General features: G+C 41.3%; 2 protein-coding genes across 6 annotated transcripts; both read left to right on the top strand.

Annotated features, from left to right (window-relative positions):
- The first annotated feature begins 1937 nt into the window (after positions 1–1937).
- hdr (hematopoietic death receptor) lies at positions 1938–10420 on the top strand. 2 transcript variants are annotated; one of them, XM_068703781.1, is made up of 10 exons: positions 1938–2065; positions 4274–4394; positions 4681–4809; positions 4949–5060; positions 5222–5313; positions 5515–5607; positions 6725–6765; positions 6966–7196; positions 8448–8484; positions 8670–10420. In XM_068703781.1, the coding sequence occupies exons 1-10, from the start codon at positions 2045–2047 to the stop codon at positions 8957–8959; spliced, it is 1167 nt and encodes a 388-aa protein (XP_068559882.1). In that variant the 5' UTR covers positions 1938–2044; the 3' UTR covers positions 8960–10420. The 2 variants fall into 2 exon arrangements, with proteins under 2 accessions (XP_068559882.1, XP_068559883.1); XM_068703782.1 differs by having other exon boundaries at positions 6966–7034.
- A 10122-nt stretch (positions 10421–20542) lies between these two features.
- cyb561a3a (cytochrome b561 family, member A3a) lies at positions 20543–24646 on the top strand. 4 transcript variants are annotated; one of them, XM_068704066.1, is made up of 7 exons: positions 20543–20606; positions 21226–21374; positions 22455–22659; positions 23568–23776; positions 23889–24043; positions 24139–24301; positions 24396–24646. In XM_068704066.1, exons 2-7 carry the CDS (start codon positions 21234–21236, stop codon positions 24420–24422), a joined length of 900 nt encoding a protein of 299 aa, XP_068560167.1. In that variant the 5' UTR covers positions 20543–20606; positions 21226–21233; the 3' UTR covers positions 24423–24646. The 4 variants fall into 4 exon arrangements, with proteins under 4 accessions (XP_068560167.1, XP_068560166.1, XP_068560165.1 ...); XM_068704065.1 differs by lacking the exon at positions 20543–20606 and adding an exon at positions 20608–20687; XM_068704064.1 differs by lacking the exon at positions 20543–20606 and having other exon boundaries at positions 20621–21374.
- Positions 24647–25669: the final 1023 nt, after the last annotated feature.

A 25669-nucleotide genomic window follows, 5' to 3' on the forward strand; every position in this document is an offset into this window, starting at 1 on the left:
GGGTCAAACTTCATCAGGTGAAGAAGAGGCAGAACTGCTGCTTCATATTAATTAGTCAAAAAGTACAAAATATGACTCGGATGCTTTCAACTACTCGGTGTGTTTTCAATCAAAGGCTCCGTTATCAATCCTGTGCAGGCGCATGAGGGGGCCGGAGTCTTACCCAGCATGCACTGAGCGACGGCAAGAAAAAGCCTGGATATAGGTTGCCAGTCTGCTAGCCCGCTAGGAGGTAACACGGAGGCTACTGTGTGGACAGACAACCATTCACACACACACATTTAGACCCATTAATCTCATGCTGCCCTCCCATTCACAGTTTGTTCCATTTTTGGTTTTGTCTCTGAACTTCCAGCTGCTGCTGCTGCCCATCAGAGATGGTCACAGAGTAATTTTTTTTGCAAGGCCAAGTCAGGTCTTTAAGCTAGAGTCCAAGTCAAGTTGTGACTTGAGTTGTATTCTTATGGTTGTAATGAAAGTACTGTCATCTGCTGCATGCCATCCAGTCTGTTTAGAACACAGCAGAGCAATATCTAAGGACATATAGTATAAGGAAACGTTTAAAACACGTCATTTATACAAGATTGATAAGATGCTATACTCGAAAAAAAAATACATTTCTATTAATGCAGACGTTTTAAATGTAATTCTTACGTGCAAATTTAGTGCATTTTTTTCTAGCCCCGTCCCTGCAGTCATAGCCCAACATCATAACATCATAAACATCATCATCATTCAACTATTCAGTTGAATGATAGCCCATAGAGTCACATCCGTTGTTTACAATCGTCATGAGTTATGAGTCATACAACATACTGAAGTGGAATTACCGCAAGAGTTTTACTTGTGATAGAGTATTTTTACATTGTAATATTGCTACTTTTTTGATTTTGTTGATAAAACCTTTACTTGGCTTTTAAATGCAGGGTTTTTACTTGTAAATGGGTATTTTTACTTGTAGTTTTGGTACTTTTACTTCAGTTAAGAATCTAAAAATGCATCTTCCATTACTGGTTTGTGATTTTCTGTGTATATTGGTAATGGATGAAATGAATAATTGTACTTTACTTGAGTATAAAGTAGTTACAATTCTTCCCAGAAAGTTATGCTTATACTTAAATACATTATAATCCAATCCAATTACAACTATAATTATAACTGTCCATACAAATGATGATAAACAAGTTGTAAATTAGAGGCACGTATACAGATTTACAAATACAAATCACTCTCGAGACACAAGTTCTGTAACATGTTGTCACATTCCTCCTGCATTTGTGGATTTTAAGGTGAAGATTTACAACTATATTTCCTTTGAAAAATGCTGATGTGATGTATAAGATAAGATAAGAAATAAGATAATCCTTTACTAGTCCCACAGCGGGCACATTTGCAGAATTACAGCAGCAGAGTGGACAGTGCAAACAAACAAACAAGAGACATAAGTAGAAAAACAACATCAAAAAAGTATAATAAATAAGTAATCACACAGTAAATACATTTTTAAAAAATTTAAAAAACAACAAAAACTATAATATGATATAATCGAACTGAATGGTTGTTAATATTGCACAGTGGATCCATTCATTGGATACGATGTGTTAATTAGAGGCACAGATATAGATTCAGATTTTCACATACAAATCACTCTGCATTTATTTCTGCACTTCTTTTAATGAGTGCCATAACTTGACATTTGTTCACCAACCACTGTGCATAAAGATAGGCCAACCTTCTCTGTTTGTTACGGCTATCACCGTGTATTATAATACTGCACCGTATATCGGCACTGTGGTTTTGCTCTACTTTTGCTGAAGTAAATAACTGTACATAACCAGCTCCATGGCTGCGGGGCGGAGAGAGTTTTCTGGGACGTTAGCTCCGCCCCGCCCAGCCGATTACGTCACCACCTCCAAGCAGTCACACCTGCGCTGCACTTTGGGACAGGAGCGCACGAGAAGCACGTCAAAAACATTTACCCGCAAATACGTTTTTATTAGACGCGTGAATGTACGTCTGAGGATTAAGACAGCTCTACGAAAGAATGACCAAGTTGTTTCTCTTGGTAAGTGTCTTACAAAAGTTTGCTTTTGCTCTCAGTCCAGTCATTGAATTTGTAAATACTTCTGCGTCGCTCCTACAACAACATTACATTTCCTGAGAGTGAAAGACAAGTCCTAAAAGGTTCATCAGAGTGATTATCCACCGAGCCATCCAAACTGTATTAGTTATGCTAACTTTAAGCCGTTGTTTGTTTAGGAAGTAAGGTGTCCTCCTAAAGGGGGCCGTTTAAATGGGGCTGTTTAAAGGGGGCTGTTCTCTGTTGATTTGGCTGAATACCGCACTTATTGTTATTCTGTGGAGTAAAGTTGGCTATAGGGACGTCCCGGCTTGCTAGCTTGTGTCCTCGCGGAATGTCTCAGTTATCCGTCAAAAGTCGTCCGTCTGTCGGAGCTCAGGTGCGACATTCCTCGTGGGCTTCAGAAAGTCTTTATTCATTCATTGGAGCTCGTTTCCTCTTAAACACGACACATCTGCTCGAAAGTTACCACGGTGGTCTGCTGGGGGGTACATTAATAATTAACATTAACAAGTTTAAAAAAAAAAAAAAAAAATTGCCTGAACTTGCCTGGACGTCTTCCTGAAGTGTTGCCCCAATCTCCGGTTAAGAATGCGTGAATTTGAATTGCTCTTCGACATTTCCACGTGTGTATCTTCTAAATTCCGGGGCAAACTATATTTTCTGAATCGTATAGTAATCCCTCTTCAATTCGGCGCTGTAGTAATCCACCAAATGGCTTTTTTTTTACATGAGATTTTAGCTTTTCTATCTGGATTGCTTGGTTATCACGCGCATTTCTCTCCGCGTAGCCTTCTGGACGAGCGGAAAACGGAAGTTCAAATGTCGTGTTGGGGATTATTCTCACGGCCGATCAATAGACTGTCTCCTCAGGATTACAAAGTTGTCATTTGTACTGTAGTTGTACTTTTTTGTTATGTAGTTCTGCTTCGTTAAACAAGTTTAATGTCACATTCAATTGTTTTTAACGGTTTGTCTGTTTATTTATTGAATGATGAGGTCTATCAAGCAGTATTTAATATATATTAAATGTGTGTGTTTTAACCACATTTTAATTTAATAAAGTGTGTGTGTGTGTGTGTGTGTGTGTGTGTGTGTGGGGGGGGGGGGGGGGGTAAAGCATGTGATTATCTGTTAGCTGGATAATGTTGGGAAATAATGGGTGTGGACATGAATCTGTTCTTGCACGATTGCCTTATTTGGTTGTTCCTCCCACCTGGCCAGGTATTGACTATATTTGGACTCCACTGTTTGTGTTTGTCTCCTCCCATTTAAGATGGCATTCTTACATCAGTTTAGCTGATCTTCACAGCATTTTCTTACATTATTGTAAATCTCCGAAGATGTTTAATAAGCATGTCTGAAGGGAATCCCCTTCTCCGTCATATCCAACCCAGCAGCCGTGCTGGTGGCCTGATCAGAGGTGCAGTTCATTGGTCGGGCCCAGTCTTATGAAGAGTTGCATCATCTTGACCATGAGAAAATGACTCATATTTAGTTCTTTGAGCTTTGAGCATTACAATTTACGATAAATGTTCCTGTGTAAACAAGTAATTTCCTGAGAGCGGAGTGTGTAAAGCCCTTTCTTATGAAATACATTGGAAGTCGGAAGGAAAAAGTTTAGTTTACTATGGTCTAAGTTTAGTTTACTATGATCTAAAGGAGAGTGTGAAACCCTTCAGTCAACTGACGATTGGTCCTCATTGATTAGTTTTGGTAAAATGTTCCTTGCCAAATCATTTGGTCTATGAAATGTCAGATTTTTTTAAATAATGTCTTTGACAGGAGAAAAACTGTCAATTTTAAGCAGATGATGACATATTTAAATCTCTTATCAGTTATTTTTGTGCCTCTGCAGCAGCCGTGGCCGATGCGTTGTGTTTTCTGGTCGCCCGTCTGTCTGTTAGTCCGTCAGTTCGTCTGTACGTTTAGAAAGACATGGACGTAAACTGCAACTTGACTGGTTGGTGGAGGCAGTAATTCTAGTCTCAAATTGTTGCTGAATAACTTTCTGTTAGTTCGTCAATCGATTAGCTGAATCGTGTCAGCTCTCCAAACGGTCAATAAATTGATTCTAAAACAAAAGGAGCAAACAATAACTACATTCTGTGTTTTTAAATGTTGACTGTCATCTGTAGATTTCTCCGCTGCGGAACTAATAAAGAATTATCAAATCTTTTTTTTTTCTCGAAGGTTTTTCTGATATTGACATGGCCCTTCAGACCCACGGGGGCCTTTCCACGGCCTGGCACTGACTGCGACGACGGCCTGGAGTACCGGAGCGGCAGCATCTGCTGTTTAAACTGTCCAGCTGGTAAGACACATGGAGCCGGGATGTAGTCCACTGAGACTGAAGCTCTGTCACCAGCTCCACTCAGCAATCCATCACCAGAGCTCTGAAGCAGGTCCATCGTGATTGGTTGTTACGAAGCTTGGGTGACAGGTTCAGTTGAAGAGTCAGTAAAGTAGGCGTATAGAGAGATTTTAAGGTGTGTGTGTGTGTGTGTGTGTGTGTGTGTGTGTGTGTGTGTGTGTGTGTGTGTGTGTGTGTGTGTGTGTGTGTGTGTGTGTGTGTGTGTGTGTGTGTGTCTGTGTCTCAGGTACACGTAACACATCGCCCTGCACCACAGCAAGAGAGAAGGGGAAGTGTGAGGAATGCGACGACGGGACGTACACCGAGCACAGCAACGGACTGAGTCAATGTTTGAAGTGCACGCAGTGTGGCTCAGGTAATTCAGCTTGACCGCTTTACACTATCGATTGGACTGACTGTGGAAGAAGAAGAAAAAAAATCAATATTCAACCTTTTCAAAGTGCTCCGAGCATAAACTCTGACTTAACGAGCTCTTTTTGGCGTCGCTTTCTCAGATAAGGAAACCGTAAGGCCGTGTACTCACGTTCAGGATGCTAAATGTCAGTGCAGACCGGGAGGATTCTGTGCCCCTGACCAAGCATGTGAGGTGTGCAAGAAGTGCTCAAGGTGAGTGGCTGCAAAGCAAACCGAGAACACACCTGAGACCCGCTTCATTCAAAGTGAGTGATCCAAGATCACTCACTTCTCAAGTTGTTCCTAAGACATTCTCACTCATTTTTATTCCTTTGTGTTTTCAATTCCTCTTTTGTGCCGCCTGCAAACTATAGGTGTAAAAAAGATGAAGAGATAGTGAGGAACTGCACCTCTACGACCAACACGGAGTGCAAGAAAAAGCAGCCTAGCGCTGCCTCTGCCTCAGGTATGCCACTCAGTGGACGCTAACGCCACCTGAAGAGAGAGACAAGGACACATGCATGACATTTTTTTAAGTCTGATAAGTGCATATTATGACTTTACATATACTGTATGTGAAGCTGCAAACCCAGAAAAGAAACAAAGCTTGATTATTTCCGTGATATGGTGCTAATTGTTGTCAATTGTGTTTTGTTTTTTTCATCAGCAAATGCCGGGGTGATTGTGCCTCCTCTACTGATCGCTACTTTCGTAATCGCGGCGATAATATTTTTTGTGTGGAGATGTCGAAGATCAACAGGTATGTAAAAAAAAAAAAAAAAAAAAGATTTCTAGGAAATAGAAAAAGAAAGCGAGATAATGCAGAATGTACAAATGGTAGATTAAAACCCTCCATGTCGTGTACATGATGATAAGTAACGTGAGGATACTTTGGTAGGGAAGAATAGGCTCACCACGATCAGCATATACTGAATGGCGGCGGCGTCAACAGGTGCAGTCAGGAAATTAAGACCTGCCAAAGGAAATTATAGCATGCCGTATGACACGACATATTTTTTTTATTTCTGACAACCAAAATTTGGTGACCACAGAATTGCTTGTCTTGCTAAAGAACCATTCCGTTACAGCAGGGAATGAAGTGCTGTCTTTGGGCCAAGTCTTTACGTTTAATCATGTTGTTGTCAAGTGTGGATTCTAAAGACACTGACGTACAGCAGCACACCTGTCCGGTACTGAGACGTCCACTGATGCATGTTGTTCAGGTCCAACATTCCACCTGTGTCTTAACTTTACAAATATAAATGTCTGAGTAGGGTTGATCCTAATTATTATTTGAGCCACAGGGCATATCACACACGTACTGGATGCTGCGAATGAGAAGTGACGTCACTGCTGCCTTTGTGTCTCTGACACACTCTGGCTGTGTGCCAAAGCAGTATGGGCACAGAATCCTGCTGAACTGGACTGCAAATGGCAGCTGTGACGTTGGTAGTTCTGGCTGACGACATGCAGCAGCAGGCGGTATAGCACATAATACTTCCTGCTGGCCATCAATATCAGGCTGGCCTTCATAATAATAGTAATGATGATAATTATATCCTCCGTAAGGGTTTGTATGGTCATCGTTCAGACCAAACATGAACCGTGTGCCATGCTGCTGGTAAACTCCACCTGATCCAGCACAGACTGGTTCCGTATGGGTCGGGTCCCAGAGCTCTGACACTACTGACTGGTGTGGCCAGAGGCGCTGCCATGAATGTTAGAGAGCAACAGCAGTTTTCTGCCCGTGTGTTGTTCAGTGTTGATTTATCCATCAAAGCAAATTTAAGTCTCACATTAGTGCTGTCAAGTAGCTGCTTGTGGACTTGGGGGAATTCCTTAAGTTGCATAATCCTCTCCTCACATCCTCCCTTCAGAGTCTGTGAGAAATCCACCCGACAGGAGGAAAGCTGGAAAGGTGAGTCACTTAAACTATTTTGATTTACACTATAGAATTAATTAAAACAGGCATAGAGCAGTATAAAAGGCTGACCGTGAAGACTAAAGTGTCCTCAGATTTTATGGAAGATTAATACAGCAGTCCGTACCGAATTTACAGTAGACTGAAAAAAGTGTTTAAAAATGACTTCTGTTAAGCATGTTCGTCTTCCTCTCCAGCATGACGGCGACTGCTGTCCCACCGATGAGGATGAATTCCAGAGCTGCTTGAATCTCCCCCGGACACTGGTGAGAGCCACATCCTCAGCCGGTGCCTCGGATGAGTGTAAAGCGCTGCGTGAAAGCCCCAGCAGCTCAGCCAGTAACTCCCAGCTCAGTCTAACCGGCCTCCCCTCCTCTGCCTTCCCCGCACCTCCCCCCCGAGCCGTGCCCATGCAGCCCGACAGGAGGGTGAGAGTAACCGCTTGTTTCCACCTCGCTTCCTTCCTCGCTTCTTTCCTTCCCTCTCGTGCTTACTGCTCGTTTGTTTCTGTTGAGTAACGCTTTGCTGTCTCATACCTGATTCATTGTTATTCAGTGAGACGAGATGTGTGAGACGTGAAGACAAGACAGAACTTTAGTACACCGGTTGACATGACAGGATAAACACCACAGGGCAAGCGATGTATTGGATACAGTGTAAAAGAATATGTAGTGAAAGGTGGTACTCGACGTAGTGACGGAGCTGTGTCACATGACTCGCATTCCTTGTTGCACCCGTTAGATTAACTCAAAGAAAATGAGCTTATTGGCCTGCATTTGTTCCCACTCTAACATAAAACACATCTTTGCATTTTTAGAAATGTATTTGACAAACAAAATATTTTTTATTCAACTAAGGGAGCATGGGATTTTTCGGACATGCCAAGTAACATATGGACATAGAAGTGAGTTGTATTTGATGGCAGTCGCCATTTTGTTTTTTTTGAACGGAAGTTCACCCCCTAAAGCATACCCTGCTTTATGGTCTGTTTGACTCTAAATGGACCATAGTTTACTAAATGAACATCATGCTGTATTGAAGAAGACTTGAAACTAGACATTGAGAACATGAACTCATGTTTACAATGTTTACTTTTTCTCATAGACTTCTATACAGGAGTCGCCCCCTGATGGACACTAGAGAGAATGCAGGTTTAGGGCACTTCTGCAGGGTGCTTTTTAGAACCGGAGGTGCCTGAAATGTACTGAAAGCCCCCAGGTTAATAATGGCTTTCATCATTATGGTTATTTGTTTTTGTGAGTACCTTAAATGAAGATTTTCACTGTGGTGGTTGTATTTGTGACTCGCTGCTGATTTACTATTTAAAGCACATCGAAGCATGTCGGTTTAATTCCTCGTTCCTGTTGTGACACAGTGCAGGCTGCTGTAATTGTGTTGAGTTACATTCCTTGTTGCACCTGTTAAAGATTAACTTGAAGACAGATGTCCGTATTGGCCTGCATTTGTTTCCACTCGAGCCTGAAACGCATCTTTGCATTTTTAGAAATGTATTTGATCAACAACATGATTGTTAATTCAACCAAGGGAGCATGGGATTCTTCCGACATGCTCGGTAACCGAATCACAGATGAGTTGTATTCTGCTTACAATTCATGACTCATGAAGAATTTCAACAGACTTCTTTGGATATTAATGATCGTTTCTCTCTCGTCATTTAGGAAGATGTGGAGTTCCCCAACCTTGTTGCTGTGAATGGTAAAGTTCTTTATATTTTCCTTCTCTCAAACATTACACCCCTCCTTTCATTACTCAGATGCGCTGACCCATGCGCAGACCCACTGGTCCACTTGTTCAGCCATGATGCCACTAGTCATGTGTACGTGCTTATGTACTTAAGTCCTAAATGTTTATCTCTACAAGGTCTTTATCTTTGTTTGCAGGTGAAGAGTCTCTGAGGAAATGCTTTGAGTATTTTGAAGAGATAGACTACAACCACCACAAGAGATTCTTCCGTCACCTCGGTATCGTCGACAACGTGATCAAAAGCAAAGACCACCTTCTCTATGAAGACAAGATCCACGATTTGCTCACTGTTTGGGTGGAGAAAGAGGGCAGGGAGGCCACCTTAAACGACCTGCTGAGGGCATTGCTCGATCTGAATCAGAGGCGGACCGCCGAGACGGTCAAGGAGAAGGCGGTTCTCAATGGTCACTATGTTGAGCGTTCATGATGGGTGAATTGGTTTTGGTAGACCCCTCTGAAGACGTGTAGTCCAGTGAGCACCACCCGTGCTTACAGCTCCTCATTACTGAAAGCTCATGCACCACCGCATACTGGTTGGTGCAGCATCACACACGGCTGTGTCCCACACCGGGTCTCACGAGTATCCCGTATGGTGTCGGCTGCTTGTTGGAGAAACCTTGTGTAATCGTCCGATCGCACAGCGTTCTAACTCTGTGTCCTTTTGAGAAAGTAATTGCTCGTACTACTTACACGATGTGTATTTAACCGAAGCTCCTACTCCTTCAGTCAGCGCATGTTGCCGTACTGTACAGCTCTGGTGTGGAAGCACAGGGTCCTGTTTGATCTGACTTGGCCTTATTACAAGCCCGGTAGACCTAACACCCAATGAGCTGACTGAATGACATTTCTTCCCTTCTACATGGAGTGAAGCAAAAAGTGTTTGCGGTCTTGTTTACAAAGACCGCTTATTTAAGTTCAGATGAGCCCAGAACTCACGACGTGTCTATTGTTTCACATAGTGCTTCATTAGGCCTTATTTATGATTTTGTTCCTTAGAGATGCATTTTATTTATTGTCACAAATATAACTCTCCGTCCTCGGAATGTTTTGATGGTATCTCCATTAAACAGAAAGCCTAGAGATCAAAGGTATAACTATGAAGTTATTCAGGTGGAGATCAGCTTCGTTTGGTTGTATTCATTAGCGTCTTCTCTGCCTGACTATTGTATACATGTTGATTGTAAGTTGTTGATTTGATCATGGTTTATTAACTGTCTCAAAGCGCCTGATCAAAATGGATGTGATTATTCCTCCCATCATTTCTGGTCTATTGTTACTGTCATAGTCCCGATCACAAGGTTTACAAAAACACAAAAGGTTTACTAAGTGCCTTGTCTGCCATTTCATAGAGAGGTTAGTCACAATGTTACATTTTACTTTTCTTATCTGTTGCTTTTGCTCTCATTCTCAGGTCCTGTTTGTTTTCTTTTTAGAGAATAAGTACTACTTTACAGGCTCTCGTTTATCAAATTCAAAAAAATTGCTTGATAAGAAAAATATACAACTCGATAACAATAAACACTTCCCCATCTCTCCCTTTTTTTCTGTTTTTGTTGTATTCTTCCAACATTGTTGTTGGCTTGTTTTCGTGGGGTTAGAGCCTTCGCCAGGTCCCACCATGAACACAGGCTGACCAATCAGAGCATGGTTAGCCAGGGTCTGATGACTATCCAGCTCTGCTCCATTGTTTCAGCTGCTAACCATGCTGAAACGTTGTGTAATAGAGATACTCGTTACCTGAAGTTTCTTATAGAACGTGTGAAGCTAACACCAGCGGAGTAAGTTAGTGCTTCTTTGCTACTTACGGTACTGAAGGTATACTGATGTCTACACATGCTGCTTTTGCTTTTAATGATTGTAACGGTGAATAAAGACCTATCTGACATTACATGGAACAGTGTTCATTCATTTCATTGTCTTTTGTCTCGATCGTCAGGTGATGAGTTTTTTGGGGTTTTTTTACCCTGTGTTTAAAGTCACAACCCTATGAATTGTGGGTGATTCCCTCAGGCAGAGTCTGCAGAAATGGGGACTTGCAGAAAGTGTGCATAAGGGGCTCAAAATTGTTTGCGAGCGAGACCTAAAGCACTGACGATTTGACAGTGGGAGGGGCCTAGACTCTCCCAGAGTTTGCAGGGAACGGGCCTCAATGATCGTCTGATTGTGAACATCACAATGGGGTTTCCCAGTGTGTCCTTTGCTGCAGTGACGCTGTGGAGACAACGACAGCGCAGATGTGGAAGACTGGACTTTTTTTGGGAGGGGGCTTGAGAGGCGGGTGCTAAAGCGGAGCATTTTAGACAGAGGGTGATACAGGTATGTTTGGACACAGTATTGGATTGATAGTTTTTAAGTTTAAAGCATGTAAACATGTTAATGTAAAAACCCAAAATACAAGTTACAACCTGAACATTTGCATATATTATTTTTTTGATGTTTGAATTAAATCTTTGCTCTGAACGCATACTACAGACAAACAGTTTGAGTATATGTTTTTGAAAACATTTTGTGTTATCTGTTGGCATACTGCGTATAAATATCCCCACAGTTCATGCAAAGAATTTGAACCAAATCTCTGTAAGGTAATTCCCCATAAATTGAGCAATTGTAAAACTGAAAAAAACAAAAGGTAACTTCATTCATGGGAGATGCAGTGACTTGTCATACCAGGAAATGTCTTTGCCTTCAATAATGGCTCTGTTCTATTGAAGTGTCCTGGTAAACCCTGACGGCGAGGCACCATGCCAGGGCCCTCTGGCTGGTGAAATTAAATGGACTGTTGCCATAATTGTTATTAATCACTCTATGGTTATCCTGCTACAACATGTCAAAATGGCTGCCACGATAAAGCCGAGCATAATCCAGTGTAGAACTGCAGTTTAGGATTATTCTAATTATAGATAGTTAGATCAACTGATTACTTTTTTAGTGTATTAAATGTCAAACAAAACAAGCTATTTGAAGACAGTCCACTGCTGACTTAATGCACAACACCAAGCGCTCCATTGGAATGCAGCGATAGAATAGATCTATATCTAACTATCTATCTATACATGTGTGCTTTCCGTGCTATGACATGTCAAAATGTCTGTCTGAGCGACCTGAGACGGCAAACGGCCTGTCACTCAAAGCAGCCACGCTCTTGATTATGCAGAACTTTGAGCCTCGATATAATTCAAACGGGAAAATGGTAAATGGACTTGTTCTGCTCCTTTCTGGTCTTCCGACCACTCAAAGCACTTCAACACTACATGGTCACCATTCACCATTCACCATTCATACACTGATGACAGGGGCTACCATGCAAGGTGCCACCTGCCCACCAGGACTAATTAACCACATTCATTGACATTGGAATTTGGGGACAAGTGTCTTGCCTAAGGACACATCGGCATGGACCGGTGGAGCCGGGGATCAAACCGCCGATCCTCTGATTAAAGGACGACGCCCTCTATTACAGCCACACCAGGTGATTTATATAAAATGTTTTGATTGTGCTGAATCCTGCAGTGTAACCTTTGACTGAATGAATCTCGGCCTGAATGACTAAAACTAAGGTGTCGTTGCTCATCTGGATGTTATCAGAAGATGATCCGAAGGTAAATAAACTCGCCATCTTTTGAACAAACACATGCAAGATAATTATTAAAGTGAGCAAACAGAGGTATAAAGAAAGAGAACAGCCTTCCCATCATTTCACCCTAATCCTGAGAATTAAAAGTGTGACAATTATGTAACAGCACTTTGACTTGTCTAAATCAGAACCGTTTTTTTTTTCTTTGTACCCGTAAACATGTTTATTTCTGCTCTAATGTCGGCCATTTGCAAATGCAAAAGGATCTTCTGTTCGGTGCTGTGCACCTTTAGCCCTGGCAGCAGCTGCTACGTGTTGTCACAGTGACTCAGCAGAGTACAGCCTCCTGCTGAGCTCGCACACATTTGCATGATCCTGGCCAAGGTTGATGGGTGGACGCTCCTTTCTCTGCTGAGTTTGAGTTCATTTCAAAGGTGTTCTGAGGGGACGGGTATCGTTTTATGTGACAAACGTGAGTTCCACATCCACACATTAATCTGAGGTCACGAGCTGCTCAGACGTCCCTTCATTTGCCAATCATTTCTGCAGCTCGCGGTCTCGTTCTCATTCGGCGGGTTGAATGGCACGCTGCGTTAGAAGCTCATTTACGCTGCGGCTTTGCCTCACATTACCATTATGAATATTGATGGGATAACCATGCCCGTCAATTCAGATACCAGCCCTGCGGTGCGCGCCCGAAGCCAGAGCGTTTCACAGGGGTGTCGCAGAAACATTCGGCTAAATGATACCTCGGCTGTAACAAATCAGCTGCCTGACTCTCATGTATCAAACTAATGCTCACCGAGAAGAACATTATTAAACATTCTGTTGCGGCCGTCTAGTGCACCAGACAAATGACCACTCAGGAAAAAGGTGATTTCAAGGTACGTATCTATTAAAGATCTGAGAGCTCGGCTGCTCGGCGGTCGTGTTGTACTTTGTTACATGAAACGCAAATGTGTTTGACTTTGAAAATTGAAATCAGTCCACGCTGTCAAAGAGCTCTGCCTTTGCAATACAAAGTATTTTTTCCAAGTAGATCAACAAATGTGTATCAAAATAAAAATCAATTTATACATATATAGCCTAACCTATCATCAGTACAAATGCTATTGGATGGTAGAGGATGTAAATGGACTGAAGGAAAACACATAACTTCTGTTTCTGTTGTCAGTGAGTGAGTTGTGAAATCAAAGTTGAGGAATCCAAACAGCAAACCACATTGAAAAAAAGGCCGCTCTTCAAACATTTAATTAAAATTCCAAACAGATGCTATTAAAATAATAGCAATCATAAATTCCAAACACATTCGTATCCATTCTGAAAGCACAACATTGTGATTCATAATATGTGGATGCTGTACAGCACAGGATAATGGAAATGAAGTTGCTCAACATCAAAGCTCCTTTGCCCAAGATCGCAGACTTTCACGCTCGTCAGTGACAAGGCAGCATTTCATTTTCATTTGAGGGGATCCATTGGAAACAGTCGCTGGAGTGCCTTAAACCTGCATTTTATTTTCCAATGGACATCAGGGGGCGACTCCTCTGATTGTATAGAAGTCTATGAGAAAATGACTCTACTTCTCTCTTGATTTCTTACCTCAGTAAACATTGTAAACATGAGTTTATTATCTTTGTAACATACTGGTTCAGCTTCAACAACGATACGAGAGGGATGAGCTCAGAACACAACTTTACTTTTAGTTTCAGAAGATAAACAACAGACCCCTGTTTCAAGAAGATGACAGGTTTAACAAGCGTGTGACTGTGTCGATTAAGTTGGGGAAGCTCTGAGTTTTTAGTTCCAGAACAGCTGATCAGAGTTTGTTATGTACTATGGACTGTGCTGTCCATTAGTTTATCATTTAACAGACTATGAAAATATTTTTTTTTCTGCTTTAACAAAACACAGGACCAGCAAGTGAAGATGAAAGATATAGTTACATGTTTAAAAAATATATAGATCAAAGACATGATTGTATGCTCACAGTCGGATAATAATGTGTTTTGTGATTTAACGGTTCAAATACAGTAGATTTTAAATGTTACACATCTGTTTGAAACTTTATTTAAAAGCATTCGGTGGCTTTATTTCAGCTACTTCAACAAATGTAGTAAAGTAAAACCCTGTCTCTGAATAATGTGAAAACACTATACGCGCAGCCTTTTAAATAATTCACTTTCAAACTACATTCTGCAGCTGCACCACAATCCCACTCTGTGAAAAATATTACTACATAATCTCTAATATTATAGGAATTATGTTCCAGCTGTTCCAGTGACAGCTGACATTAGCTGAGTGCTGAGTTATATTTTTTAATGAAAAGAAACTCGCAAAAAGGACTTTAAACTGAGCTGAGGGTGACTTCACTCTTAATAATATTTGAACGTGTGGGCAGAAATGACTGACGACACATAAAAGCATTAACTCAAGATTTCTGAGATCCCTCATCTCAGGGTTAACTAACTCAGAGTTTACACTCAACCTCAAGGGTAGCGACAGCGAAATCGCCGGAATCCAGACTTCATAACGGCAAACCAGTGGGTGACGTCACAATGACTACGTCCACTTCTTATTCAGTCTATGCGTAAAGCGTTAGGCAGTAGCGCTGCACGCTCAACTATACTCTTTTCCTAAACCTAGACTAAGCCCAACCTAACTTTCTGTGAAGACTAAGAAGTTTACTTTGAAAGGACAATATGCATGCAAGCGCATGTAACCCGCCGTCCCGACTCTTTGAAAAGTAACGCTGGAGGGGTACCTGATGCATCGATCTCGGATGCCAAGGGGCACTGACCAAGCGGGCGTATATGACGAGTTGGGTTGGTTTTTATCTTAGAACTTTAACCCTTTCAAAGTTAATTTTAATATTTTGGTCAACATCATCATTTGGTTGTATTTAGCTCCACCCTGTCTTGTCAATTCCAGTCGCTAAAAACCAAGATGGCGACGGCCAAAAACCAAGATGGCGACAGCCAAAATGCGGAACTCGAGGCTTCAATGGGTGACCCCCCCCCCACTCTGTCAGCACTGTTGCTGTTGTTTACACTGTTAACGCTGTTAGCACTGCTAGCTTCTAGCTGCCATCTCAGCCTTTGCCATGTTGAGAGCCTGAAATAACGATGTGGTTTTGAAATCCCTCCACTTACAAACCTGTCAATTTAGTTAGTACTCAATCTACTGCAAAACAATACACATGTCAAACAGATGACTTCAGTAAGAATTGTTAGCATTTAGCTGGCCGCATCTATAGGACGCATCTTGATTCAATGACGCTGAAGTGCTTTGAAGCATCAGAACCTCAGCCTGGGGTATTTTGAGATAGTGTGTGATTACTGAAAATGATCATGTTCAGCTCAAACCAATTCACTGTCAAAACAGTGTTTGTCAGATCACCATTAATATAAAAGCACCGTCAAAGAGTTGTCTTGTTCCACATCAACCATCATAATGGAGCCTTCTGATGAATAGAAGCCCTTAGAATTTGATGTTCCATAGCATGTCATTACTGTAGCAGAATGACACAAATATCAATGTTTCTCTATCAGCTTCCCTCATTGGCAAGTCAGCTTTGCAACTAAACCCCAGTTTGAAAACAGTGACCTCTGCTACAGACCATGCACACACTCTGTGATATACTCTCAGAGACAAAGAGGGCCCAACAAATTGAAATAAGATGTGCATGTTGGCTGCAGAGCTCAGGTGCAAAATTGAGAGGGATGAAGCACCTGCTGACCCGTCATCTCTCAGAAAAAAAACATTTGCCCAGGAAAATAAAGCAGAGATTGCGACCGGGAAAAAACTCAAAGGAGTAGACATGCAGCAAGAAACCAGGATGGTGCTGACTGGGTCCCACTTCGATTCCGGCATGTTTTTCACAGATGTAATTCTGTTCAAACTGAATCACGTCACTGCAATACAAGGGTTGAGTTGTCATAATAATAAGTTATAATTGTGCTTTTGGAAATTTGTAAGCAAATTTTGGGAAGGTACTTTTCTCTGTTTTTTATGTAAAATATGAGTTGCCATATTGAAATAATTCAAACATTACCAGATTTCATTCATATTATACATATGCCTTTAACCAAATTGCTTCATTGTTAATATAAAAATGTTGATAATATCAGATTGCTGCATACAGTATACAGTAGGATGTATGCTGCTGCAGCAAGTGTAGATTAGGAAAGGGTCGCTGGTAGTGACGAATCCACAGATAACTATTACTTTTTAGTGTATTTTACCTAAGCCACCAGGAAGAGCACCTTGAAGACAATTTGACATAGTGGCCAAACTGTGGAATTACCACGTCTGGGTCCATCATGTGATGCCATGGCGCCCAAAAATACTTTTTACCATAGACTTACATTGGGAAAGAGACGTAAGTGGGTCATTTTTGGGGGCATAAATGAACTTCCCATTACAAATGTTAACCAACAACCAATTAATGCAGCTCTAAAATCCGATGTTATCAAGCTTTCAACAGGAATCTGACTCTCCTTCACTGAAACACCCTACAAACACCGTTTGACTCCTTTAGCATCATTTGTCCCTATTTTTGCATTTTGACCGCAGTTTCCTGTGATTATTGGTAAGACCCCAAGAAGCCCAGCTGCCACTCCAGAGAGTCCATGCCCATTCTGTGGTAACAGCTCCATCGGCCCTCCACAGCTGCCAAGGATTTCATGGAGCTGAGGGCAGAGACCCAAAACTTCCAGTCTGTGTGTGTGTGTGTGTGTGTGTGTGTGTGTGTGTGTGTGTGTGTGTGTGTGTGACGGTGAACCAAAAGGCCCTCTGGGATCACGTTGACATCCAGTGGTGATATTACTAGCGGTTCCCTTTAAAGAGAGCGCTCACTGGGTTATTTTTTTGTCCCCATTGCCACAACACAATACCTATAATAAAGCACTGTTCAGTTCACATCCCTTCCATTTGAAATCACATTTTCATCACCATTGTGCCTAAATTCATGTAAGAATAGAATAGATTTTCTCCAAAACGATCCAACACAATTCCCGTCATACGTAAGTGCTCCTCCAACAGGATGCTGGGTACTTCTTATGTACAATTGTGAGTGAATAGGGCCTGATTTTGATGAAGGCCATGGTGATCGCTCCATTCAGGCGAAGTAAAAAGGCAATAAAACAGCTTGCCGGTCTTTATGCTCGGAACTCTGTTAATCAGCGTTGAGGAGGGAATAAAAAGGATTCATTCTTACTTTTTTTGGCCTCCGGGGCTTCTTCACAGGACGTAAAGGACAATGGACGTGAAATTCAGCTCTAAAATATGAAGCTGCAAGAGAGACTGTGTCAAATTTATGATACTGCATCCTTTACTGGAAACGAGGGGAAATTTGCCCCGTCCCTTAATCTGAATTTGTGATACTGATGTACGACTCTGCGGAGAATAACTTGTAAAATGTAGAAAAAGGTCACTGTGACAGGATTCAGGATGACTTTTTCACAATAAGAAGACATCATTTCTTATTCACAAAGTCAGCCCTCTATTTGCCGCCAACAGAGTGGCTCCACACTGCAGATCAGTATGACATCACAGGTTTGAGTCGTGAGTTTGGGTCCAGGACAGAATGGTTCATTCCACAGTGTAATAACAAAAATGTCAGTTCCAGTGGGAATCCCAGCAGGGAATTGTTCTTCCTACACTTGGTCTGTCAGGACGGCGAGCTTTCTGACCCGAACTGCTGCAGAATAAGACGAGTCAGCTGGCGTACAAGTCATCAGTTGACATAGCATGCATTCAAGGACAATGAAAAAATACTTTTTTTTTTATATAAATGTGTTGAATGAATTGTACTGTGATTTGTTTATAATATCTACTCTGCCCTCACTGATATAAACTGAGTGGAAGTGTGTGAAGTTGAAAACTGCAAACAAACAAAATGGCGACACGTACAGCATTAGTCAATTGGAATAATGACTTTGGTTGTCCCTTGACTTTCCCTCCAGCGCCATCATGAGGATGACTTTTGTGTTTTTGAGTGAACATCTATTTGGTTTATGACCCATCAGCCTCTCTCAGCTGCACTTTGTGTTTAGTTTTAATGAGCAAAAGCTTACATTATTGCTAAACTATATGGTGAACATGGTCCATTCTATGAGCATGTTAACATTGTCATTGTGAGCATGTTAGCATGAGCATGTTAGCATGCTGACGTTTGCATTTAGCTGAAGAGCGGTGCCCAAGAACAGCCTACCTGAGCCACTAGCATGGTTTTAAACTGTCCACTGCTCATCATTATCGTAGATTTTGTGGGTTCTAAAACTCATATGAGTTGTTTTAAAAGCTTTCCAGAGACTAGAGACTCGACACCAAGTCTGTGCTTAAGCTCTGCGTCTCTGGCTTCAGAAAACTGTGAGGACCAGGCAAAGTCTGTGCCATGCTAGAATCCAAGAGGGAGGAAAGGGAATGTAGCACATTTACTCAGATGCCCCCTGACAAAAGCCTGGATCTGTCCCACCGTGTCACACAGCCGAGTCTGCCACCTCTACTCAACCCTCCACACCCTGAGGACGCTGAGCTGCTGAGGCCCGTCACACTCGGGGGGGGGGACTGGGAGAAGCTCCCCTGAAGTGTGACGGGCTTTTTCTGAGAACTGCTGCATGTGTTACCGCCAAATAATCTAATAACTCAACCACGTCACATGTTTGAGGTTGTAATCGAGATGTGGTTGACAATACAAGCATTACGCTCGCAGCCTGGAAGCTTCGACGCTCAAGCAAATGACTCAACGGTTTACCAACGTTTCAACATCACAGTCTTCTTCAGGGTATCGAGGGACAAAAAACACCACTGGCCTTACATATGCGATACGGCACAGGCGTGCTTAATCATGGAGAGGAGTGTCCTCTATCATATTAACATATTGAGGGAGGAGCACATGGATGAGTTGTATTAGGTTTGTTGCATTAGGCCTTTAAAAATCACACTCGAAAAACCCATTTGAAAAACGGTTCAAAAAAGTCTTCATCAGAAAAGTCAATACCAGAAAAACTAAGTGTCTAGAATGCAGAATATTACACACACACACACACACACACACACACACACACACACACACACACACACATACACACAGCAGATATTAATTAAAGAAAAAACTCCTCTAGCTCCGACTAAGTTCCTGAAGATGATTGGAAATATATTAGAAAAATATATTTTTCGAAAAATACATATACATAGAGACAAAAAAAAATGTGATTACAGAAAGAACAAGGAAGTTCAAAAAGTTAAGGAGACATTCTACCATCTGCTGCAGGAACTGCATGCACAACAGGGCACATCTGAAATAAAAGCACCTGCAGCACAAACCTGGGAATATGCATGGTGTGTGCATTATTTAGTGACTGTGAAGCAGCCTGAGAACAGGAATTACAATGTATGCATATTCGGTACGTTTGACTTATTGTGCATGTCTCCTTGTTTTTATTGTCATAGTGTGCTACTCTTTCAAACTGATTCTTGTATTTTATTCTGTCCTATTTCTATTTTTTTTTTACATGTTTTGCTGATGAATGAGTTTACTTTAGTGTGTCTGTTTTTGCAGTTCTGCAAACCAAATTTCAGTAAAGACGGAACTGAACTATATTTGTGTTCCAAATTTTACAGTAAAGAAATATGATTACTATGAAAATACATTAATAAGTACTATTAAATATAATACAGTCAGTAAAACAAAAAGTAGATTTTCACAATCAATAGTTAAAATTAAAGTATAAAGTATAAATGTAAAAATAAATTAATATATGCATGTGTAGAACCTACATGTATATGCATTTGTTTTACTGACTGTATTATCTGTTATATTTCTTACTTATACGTCCTTTAAACATAAATATATTTTTAGGACCAAAAACAGAGCAGTATAAAGGCATTGAAATGCTTGAAACAGACAACAACACAGAGGAACAAGTCAGATACGGACTCACACTGCCTCCAGGTGGAGCTGGAAGACAACAGATCTGTACAGGTCATCATGCAGCCATAGACCTCCTCCTACAGGGGCCTTTTGGATTCATTCGGTCATCACTCATAACTCATACAGCCTCCGAGGCAAAGCAGTTATTTTAGTTATTTCATCAGCGTTGGAATTCATATGTTTATACAAACTCAGCCCTATTTATTGACTATAAATGTTAAAGCTTTACTGTTGTATTCTTTAGTTTTTTATTGTTTTGTTTTAATATAGCGTGTGTGTGCTTGAATTAAATGTTCATTTTTTCCCTGCTGAGTCTTATTGCTTTCAGTGCGTCAATGAAATGATGTTTCCTCGTCGATCAATAAAGTTGTATCGTCTTATTTAATCATGAAGGCTGATTGTTACGAGGTGAAGGAGATAGCGCCAGAGGAACTGGAGGACAAAGCGTCAGTCAGGAGTTTACATTGTTCCGTTGTAGAACCGTCGGGGGCGACAGGTGGGCTGGTGACAAATAAAACCACATTTCCCACAAGGCCTTGCGCTGTCAATAAGGAAATGGCTTAGGTAAACATCTCTTCCTGAAACGAATTTCTTAAACCTGTTTAACTTGCATAGCTTTATACATATGGAGTGTGTGTAAACGAGGTACACGAATATACGCTTTTTGAATTATTCCGACTGTTTGTGGACATGCTAGCAGCAGCGTTAACTACGCAACTTGGGACGTTTACGTACAAAACAATGCTAATTAAATATCGCCGCAGCGTAAATTACCGTCACGTTAACGTACTGTAGAAATGACACTGTTTAATACGCTGTACTTGTCAGACTATAACGTTAAATTGCTTATCAGTTGAAATAGTTCGCTGGATACGTGAAGAAGGTGTAACCTGCCGTTTATTGAGTCACGAGACGTCTCTCTTTGCCTGAAAGCGATTGTTTGTTTGTTTGTTTTTTCCACTGAGATTTTGTTGCGCTAACTTGGTCACTTTGTCACTTTTGGAAAGTCCGCAAATAGTTTTCACTCCACTTTAAACTTAACAAACCTTTCATAACAAGTTAGTTTGGCAGGAGCAGATCACGTGTTTTTGTTTGTTGTTGTTTGTTTGCCCCGGATGCTTCTACTGACTCTATACCCAAACTGATGAATGGACCCCACTCCCACTCTCCATCGTATTTAAAGGGCAGCAGATGCAGCAGGCCGGCCCCTCGTCCCCCAGCTGTTCCTCCACCTCTGACTGCTTTCCCCTCAGCCCCCTCCGCAACACGGCTGAATGTGGAAGTGAGCATTCAGTAGAACCAGAGAAACACGAAGTGAGAGCAGCTGGAGCTGTGAGTATCAGTTAAAGAGTAACCAGATGAAAGCCAATAACTTCTGTATGAGTCGGAGTTCAGTTCAGGAGAGTAGGAAGTGTAGTCGGTGTCAGAGCAGCGATGGACCAGGTAAGAAGTCCAGCACTACTGCATATTTCTTATGACAACGACATATCTGGCTTATGATAAAATTGTTGGTTTGATGTGACGCAGATGGTGGCAGTCAAAGGAAATATGAACCCGTCAACAATTTTTAAACCACTTTTATTGCCGTTTAGTGTGTGGATAAGTTGAGATTGTTAAAAGTAATTTAAGGACATTTTCACAGGATTTTTGTATTGTTTGATATTTCTGGTCTTCATTTAATTTAGTTGACGTTCAGTGATGGCAGTTAGCTGCTGCATGTGTCCATTGCAGCTGTTTAAAGAGTGACCAAGGAGGGTTAGGGTTAGGGTTGGATTTGATTGAAAAGTGGAAGTGTTGTTCACACATATTTCCATTGTTTCAATAGCCTTACAATGACGATGTGTAAATGTGATGAAGGAATCTGTCATGTACTGAAACACAGTCTTTGAACTGCTGTTGTAACAATGACTACATGTGACCTTGATGTCTTCAGTAAAAGTAAGCTCAGTCTTAAAGGGAGAGTTTGGATAGTTTGCATGAGGAAGGCTACTTATCTGGTCAGCGTGGAGAAGAATCAATATCACTTTAAGTGTTTTATATATATATATATATATATATATATTTAGAATATCTTCACCGCTGTACTTTGCCGTCAGACAGACATTTCCCTTTGGGGAGCTGAAGCTGTAATATTCATCTGTGCTTTCTTCAAAGCCTCCATTGAAGGAAACAGTCATTTCAGCTCTCAGAACACTGGAGTGGTCTACCGCTGCCTCCATCGGTTAATCTGTGTGTGTTGTGTGACTTTAGTGAATCCGAGCTGACCCTTAAAAAAACACCAAAGTCACACAAAGACTAACCGATTCTAAATAACAAAACACTAAAACTGAACTAAAATGCGTGGTATTGCTTTACTCTTCTCCTCCAACTCCAACCTATCTCTTCTGATGTTACTTCTTCTCATTGGTTCAGCCGACACGTCTCAGCAGGATGTGGTCCATCGTGAGCTTCTACGTATGCTATGTGCTATGCCTGGGCCTGAGCCTGGCCTGCTTGGTGTGCGTGTGTTTGTGGAACAGCCAGTGGCGGGGCGGCTTTGCCTGGGACGGCTCGACGCTGCAGTTCAACTGGCACCCGGTCCTGATGGTAACGGGCCTGATTGTGCTGTACGGCAACGGTGGGTGCCTTTTTTAAGTTTTGGATGAAAGTGTTTTAATTTCTGTTTCTCATTTCTATTTTACCTTGTGTGACAGTCAGCCTATATCAAGATAATTACACACTACAGGCTTCACAGAGACCTAGTGTATAATTAAATGCATCATTTCAGTCGCATAAACGTGGGCTGTTCTGCTTTAAGTGCCACACCTCAGTGATTGAAGTCACTGTTTTTTTTTCCATCTAATGTAACGTTAAATATGATCGAATAAAAGAAGACGCCTTTCAGCCAGGAACTGCAATGTATCTCCACCAAGGAACATTGTATTCTAGTGTCTGGATTTATGTGAGCACAGTCACACTTTTGCTCAGTGAAATCACATTAGATTTATATCAGTGCACACGTAGGGCAGCGCCTCTGGACATAAAATGCTGTTGAAGGTATGTCAAAAATTGAGGCAGAAGTGATATAAATGTCAGTAAATAAGTACATGCGGACATGTCTGAGTCCACCAGTTTGTTTTGTTCATAAACACACAATGACACTACAGACATTGCTTCATACATTATTAAGAGGACACAAGCAGCAAAAGAGAGGTTGGGAACCACTGTTTCAATGCCTATATTACATGTCAACTGTTTTCACACTTGCACTAATAATGAAGTTTTACTATACATGCTATAGAGAGACGTTCACAACAACATATCAACTTTCAGTACCTGGTATGAGTTAATCTTCTAAAAACACCAGATCCTACATTTCCCATAATGCAACAATGCCCATGCGTTTCAAACTCCATGTCTCCAGTTTGTAATACAGACGATCAAAAGATTTGTCTTCAGGCCAGAAGCACGTGAACCTAACTGCCTTTATAACCTGTAGACATTAACTGCAGTGTACAAATGACTTTTGCCCCCTCCTCCCTGCAGGAGCTGTGTTGTACCGCGTCCCCCTGACCTGGGGTCAGAATAAACTCCCCTGGAAACTGTTGCACGCCACAGTGATGCTCCTCGCCCTGATCCTGTCGGTCGTGGGGCTTTGTGCCGTGTTCGGCTTCCACAATGCCAAAACGATCCCCAACCTCTACTCTCTGCACAGCTGGATTGGAATCGCTGCCACGGCTCTTTTCGCCATACAGGTAGACTTGACATGCAGAAACTGAAATCGTTGTATTTTTCAAGTGGACTACGGTGGGCGTGGTCTTTGTTTGTGTTCACTGTATCTGTGGACGTCTGTCCCTTTCGGTCCAGTGGGTGGTGGGTATGGCGGGCTTCCTCCTGCCCTGCACCCCCTTGTCACTGCGTGCTCTCCTGAAGCCCGTCCATGTGTGGATGGGAGGCAGCATCCTGTGGCTCAGCATCGCCGCCTGCATCTCCGGAATTAATGAGAAACTCTTCTTTGTTCTGTGAGTGCCATATTTCGGAGTAACTTTTTTTTTTTTTATAATTATTTTCCCTGAAGATATAATAAAATTGCCCTCTTGAATGTATTTTTCCACAGCCAAGGCAGTGCAAATCAGGCGTATGCTGCCCTTCCACCAGAGGCCGTGTTTGCCAATGTTTTAGGAGTTCTGATTGTAGCCTTCGGTCTGGTTGTCCTTAAGATTTTGTCCAACCATGAATGGCAGCGACCAGACTCCAGGCCTGAGGATCTGGTTTACACGGTGAGAATATCAGCAGTTCGTACGCAATAAAAGAGATTAGAGGATTTATTTGAATGAAGTATTTCATAATCGTCCGTATCTCCTATCTCCACAGCCACTGCTTCAAGAAGAAAATGAGTGAAGTGAATTTTAGAAATGCTCACCGCAAACCCGTCCATGCAAAATCAGTTTAACCATCACAGGTCACAATTCACTTTAACAATCCAAAAGATCTACTTTTAATGTACAATCAGCTGAACAATGAGAATTATCTGTGTTTGTTTTGGGTGTAAATATTTATTTGAAATTATGTATGAAATATTTTTTTCTCCAAAGAGTAAAATAAAGTGTGCTTTGCCAAAACAATCTCCTCATGCACTGTTTAATCTCTTGCTAACCCTAAGAGAACCTTGAGTTTTAGAATATTTTTACCACAGATGTCTTCTTAAGGTGAAGAATAAATCTCCAAAAATAAAAAGTAACATATATTCAATGCTATTTTTGTTTCTTAATATGACTTTAATGCCTGACCAATGTCTATGATGAACTGTTGCTTTTTCAGTTACCTTAATGTTCAGCAGTTCACTCCCTTCTTTTAGATCACTACTGATGCCATCCTGAATTAGCAGTAGGGCTGTAACACATGCCATGTCAAAGCTTCTATTGAGGTTTGAATGACACTTTGAATGTCTGTTTTCATATTTTATAATGTCGTTACCTTAAAGGGTATGAAACTGAAAAATGTTTGCCACAATTGCACTCCACCTTAAAACCCCCAAAATTGCTTTGATTTTATTACGTCACAGGACGCAAACAAGAGAGTTTAGTCATTTCAATATTTTCGAAAGGAAATTTGGTTGAACTGATGTCTGATGGAGCATGAAATAGTAGTGGCGTTAGCGTTATAGCGATATCTAGTCGCACTGTGATGACACACTGTACATTTCTAGTGGTCGCTTCCCGTCGTATGCTGTATTTTTTGGTGGCAGTAAAAACAAATATGGATTGAAGCTATTTTGCTGGATAAAAACCTGTGAATTTAGGAAATTATTACATTTCTCTTTTTGGATAACACGAGTCGGACACAACCCTTCGCCGCCACCACTGGAATCAAATTTTTCTAATAATAATTAGTATAGTACTAATAATATCAGTGTAGCCTGATCTTTATCTGTAACTGTGCAAAAATACCAGGTTTGAACTAAATGAACACTGAATGCTACGTGCTATTTTTTTTGTATATATAAATTATTTGTCTCAGAGTTTGCAATAACACTGTAATGTGAAGTCTTACACAAATCCAGAAATTTAAAACGTATGTTGTTTTTTGCAATGTCATACTATGTAAGGGTTTCCATCTTTGAGCTTCAACTCAACTCTTCCATGCAG

The sequence above is a fragment of the Cebidichthys violaceus genome, unplaced genomic scaffold, assembly GCF_023349555.1.
Source record: "Cebidichthys violaceus isolate CVI_PGR_0920_01 unplaced genomic scaffold, fCebVio1.0.p SCAF_9, whole genome shotgun sequence".
Lineage (NCBI taxonomy): Eukaryota > Metazoa > Chordata > Actinopteri > Perciformes > Stichaeidae > Cebidichthys > Cebidichthys violaceus.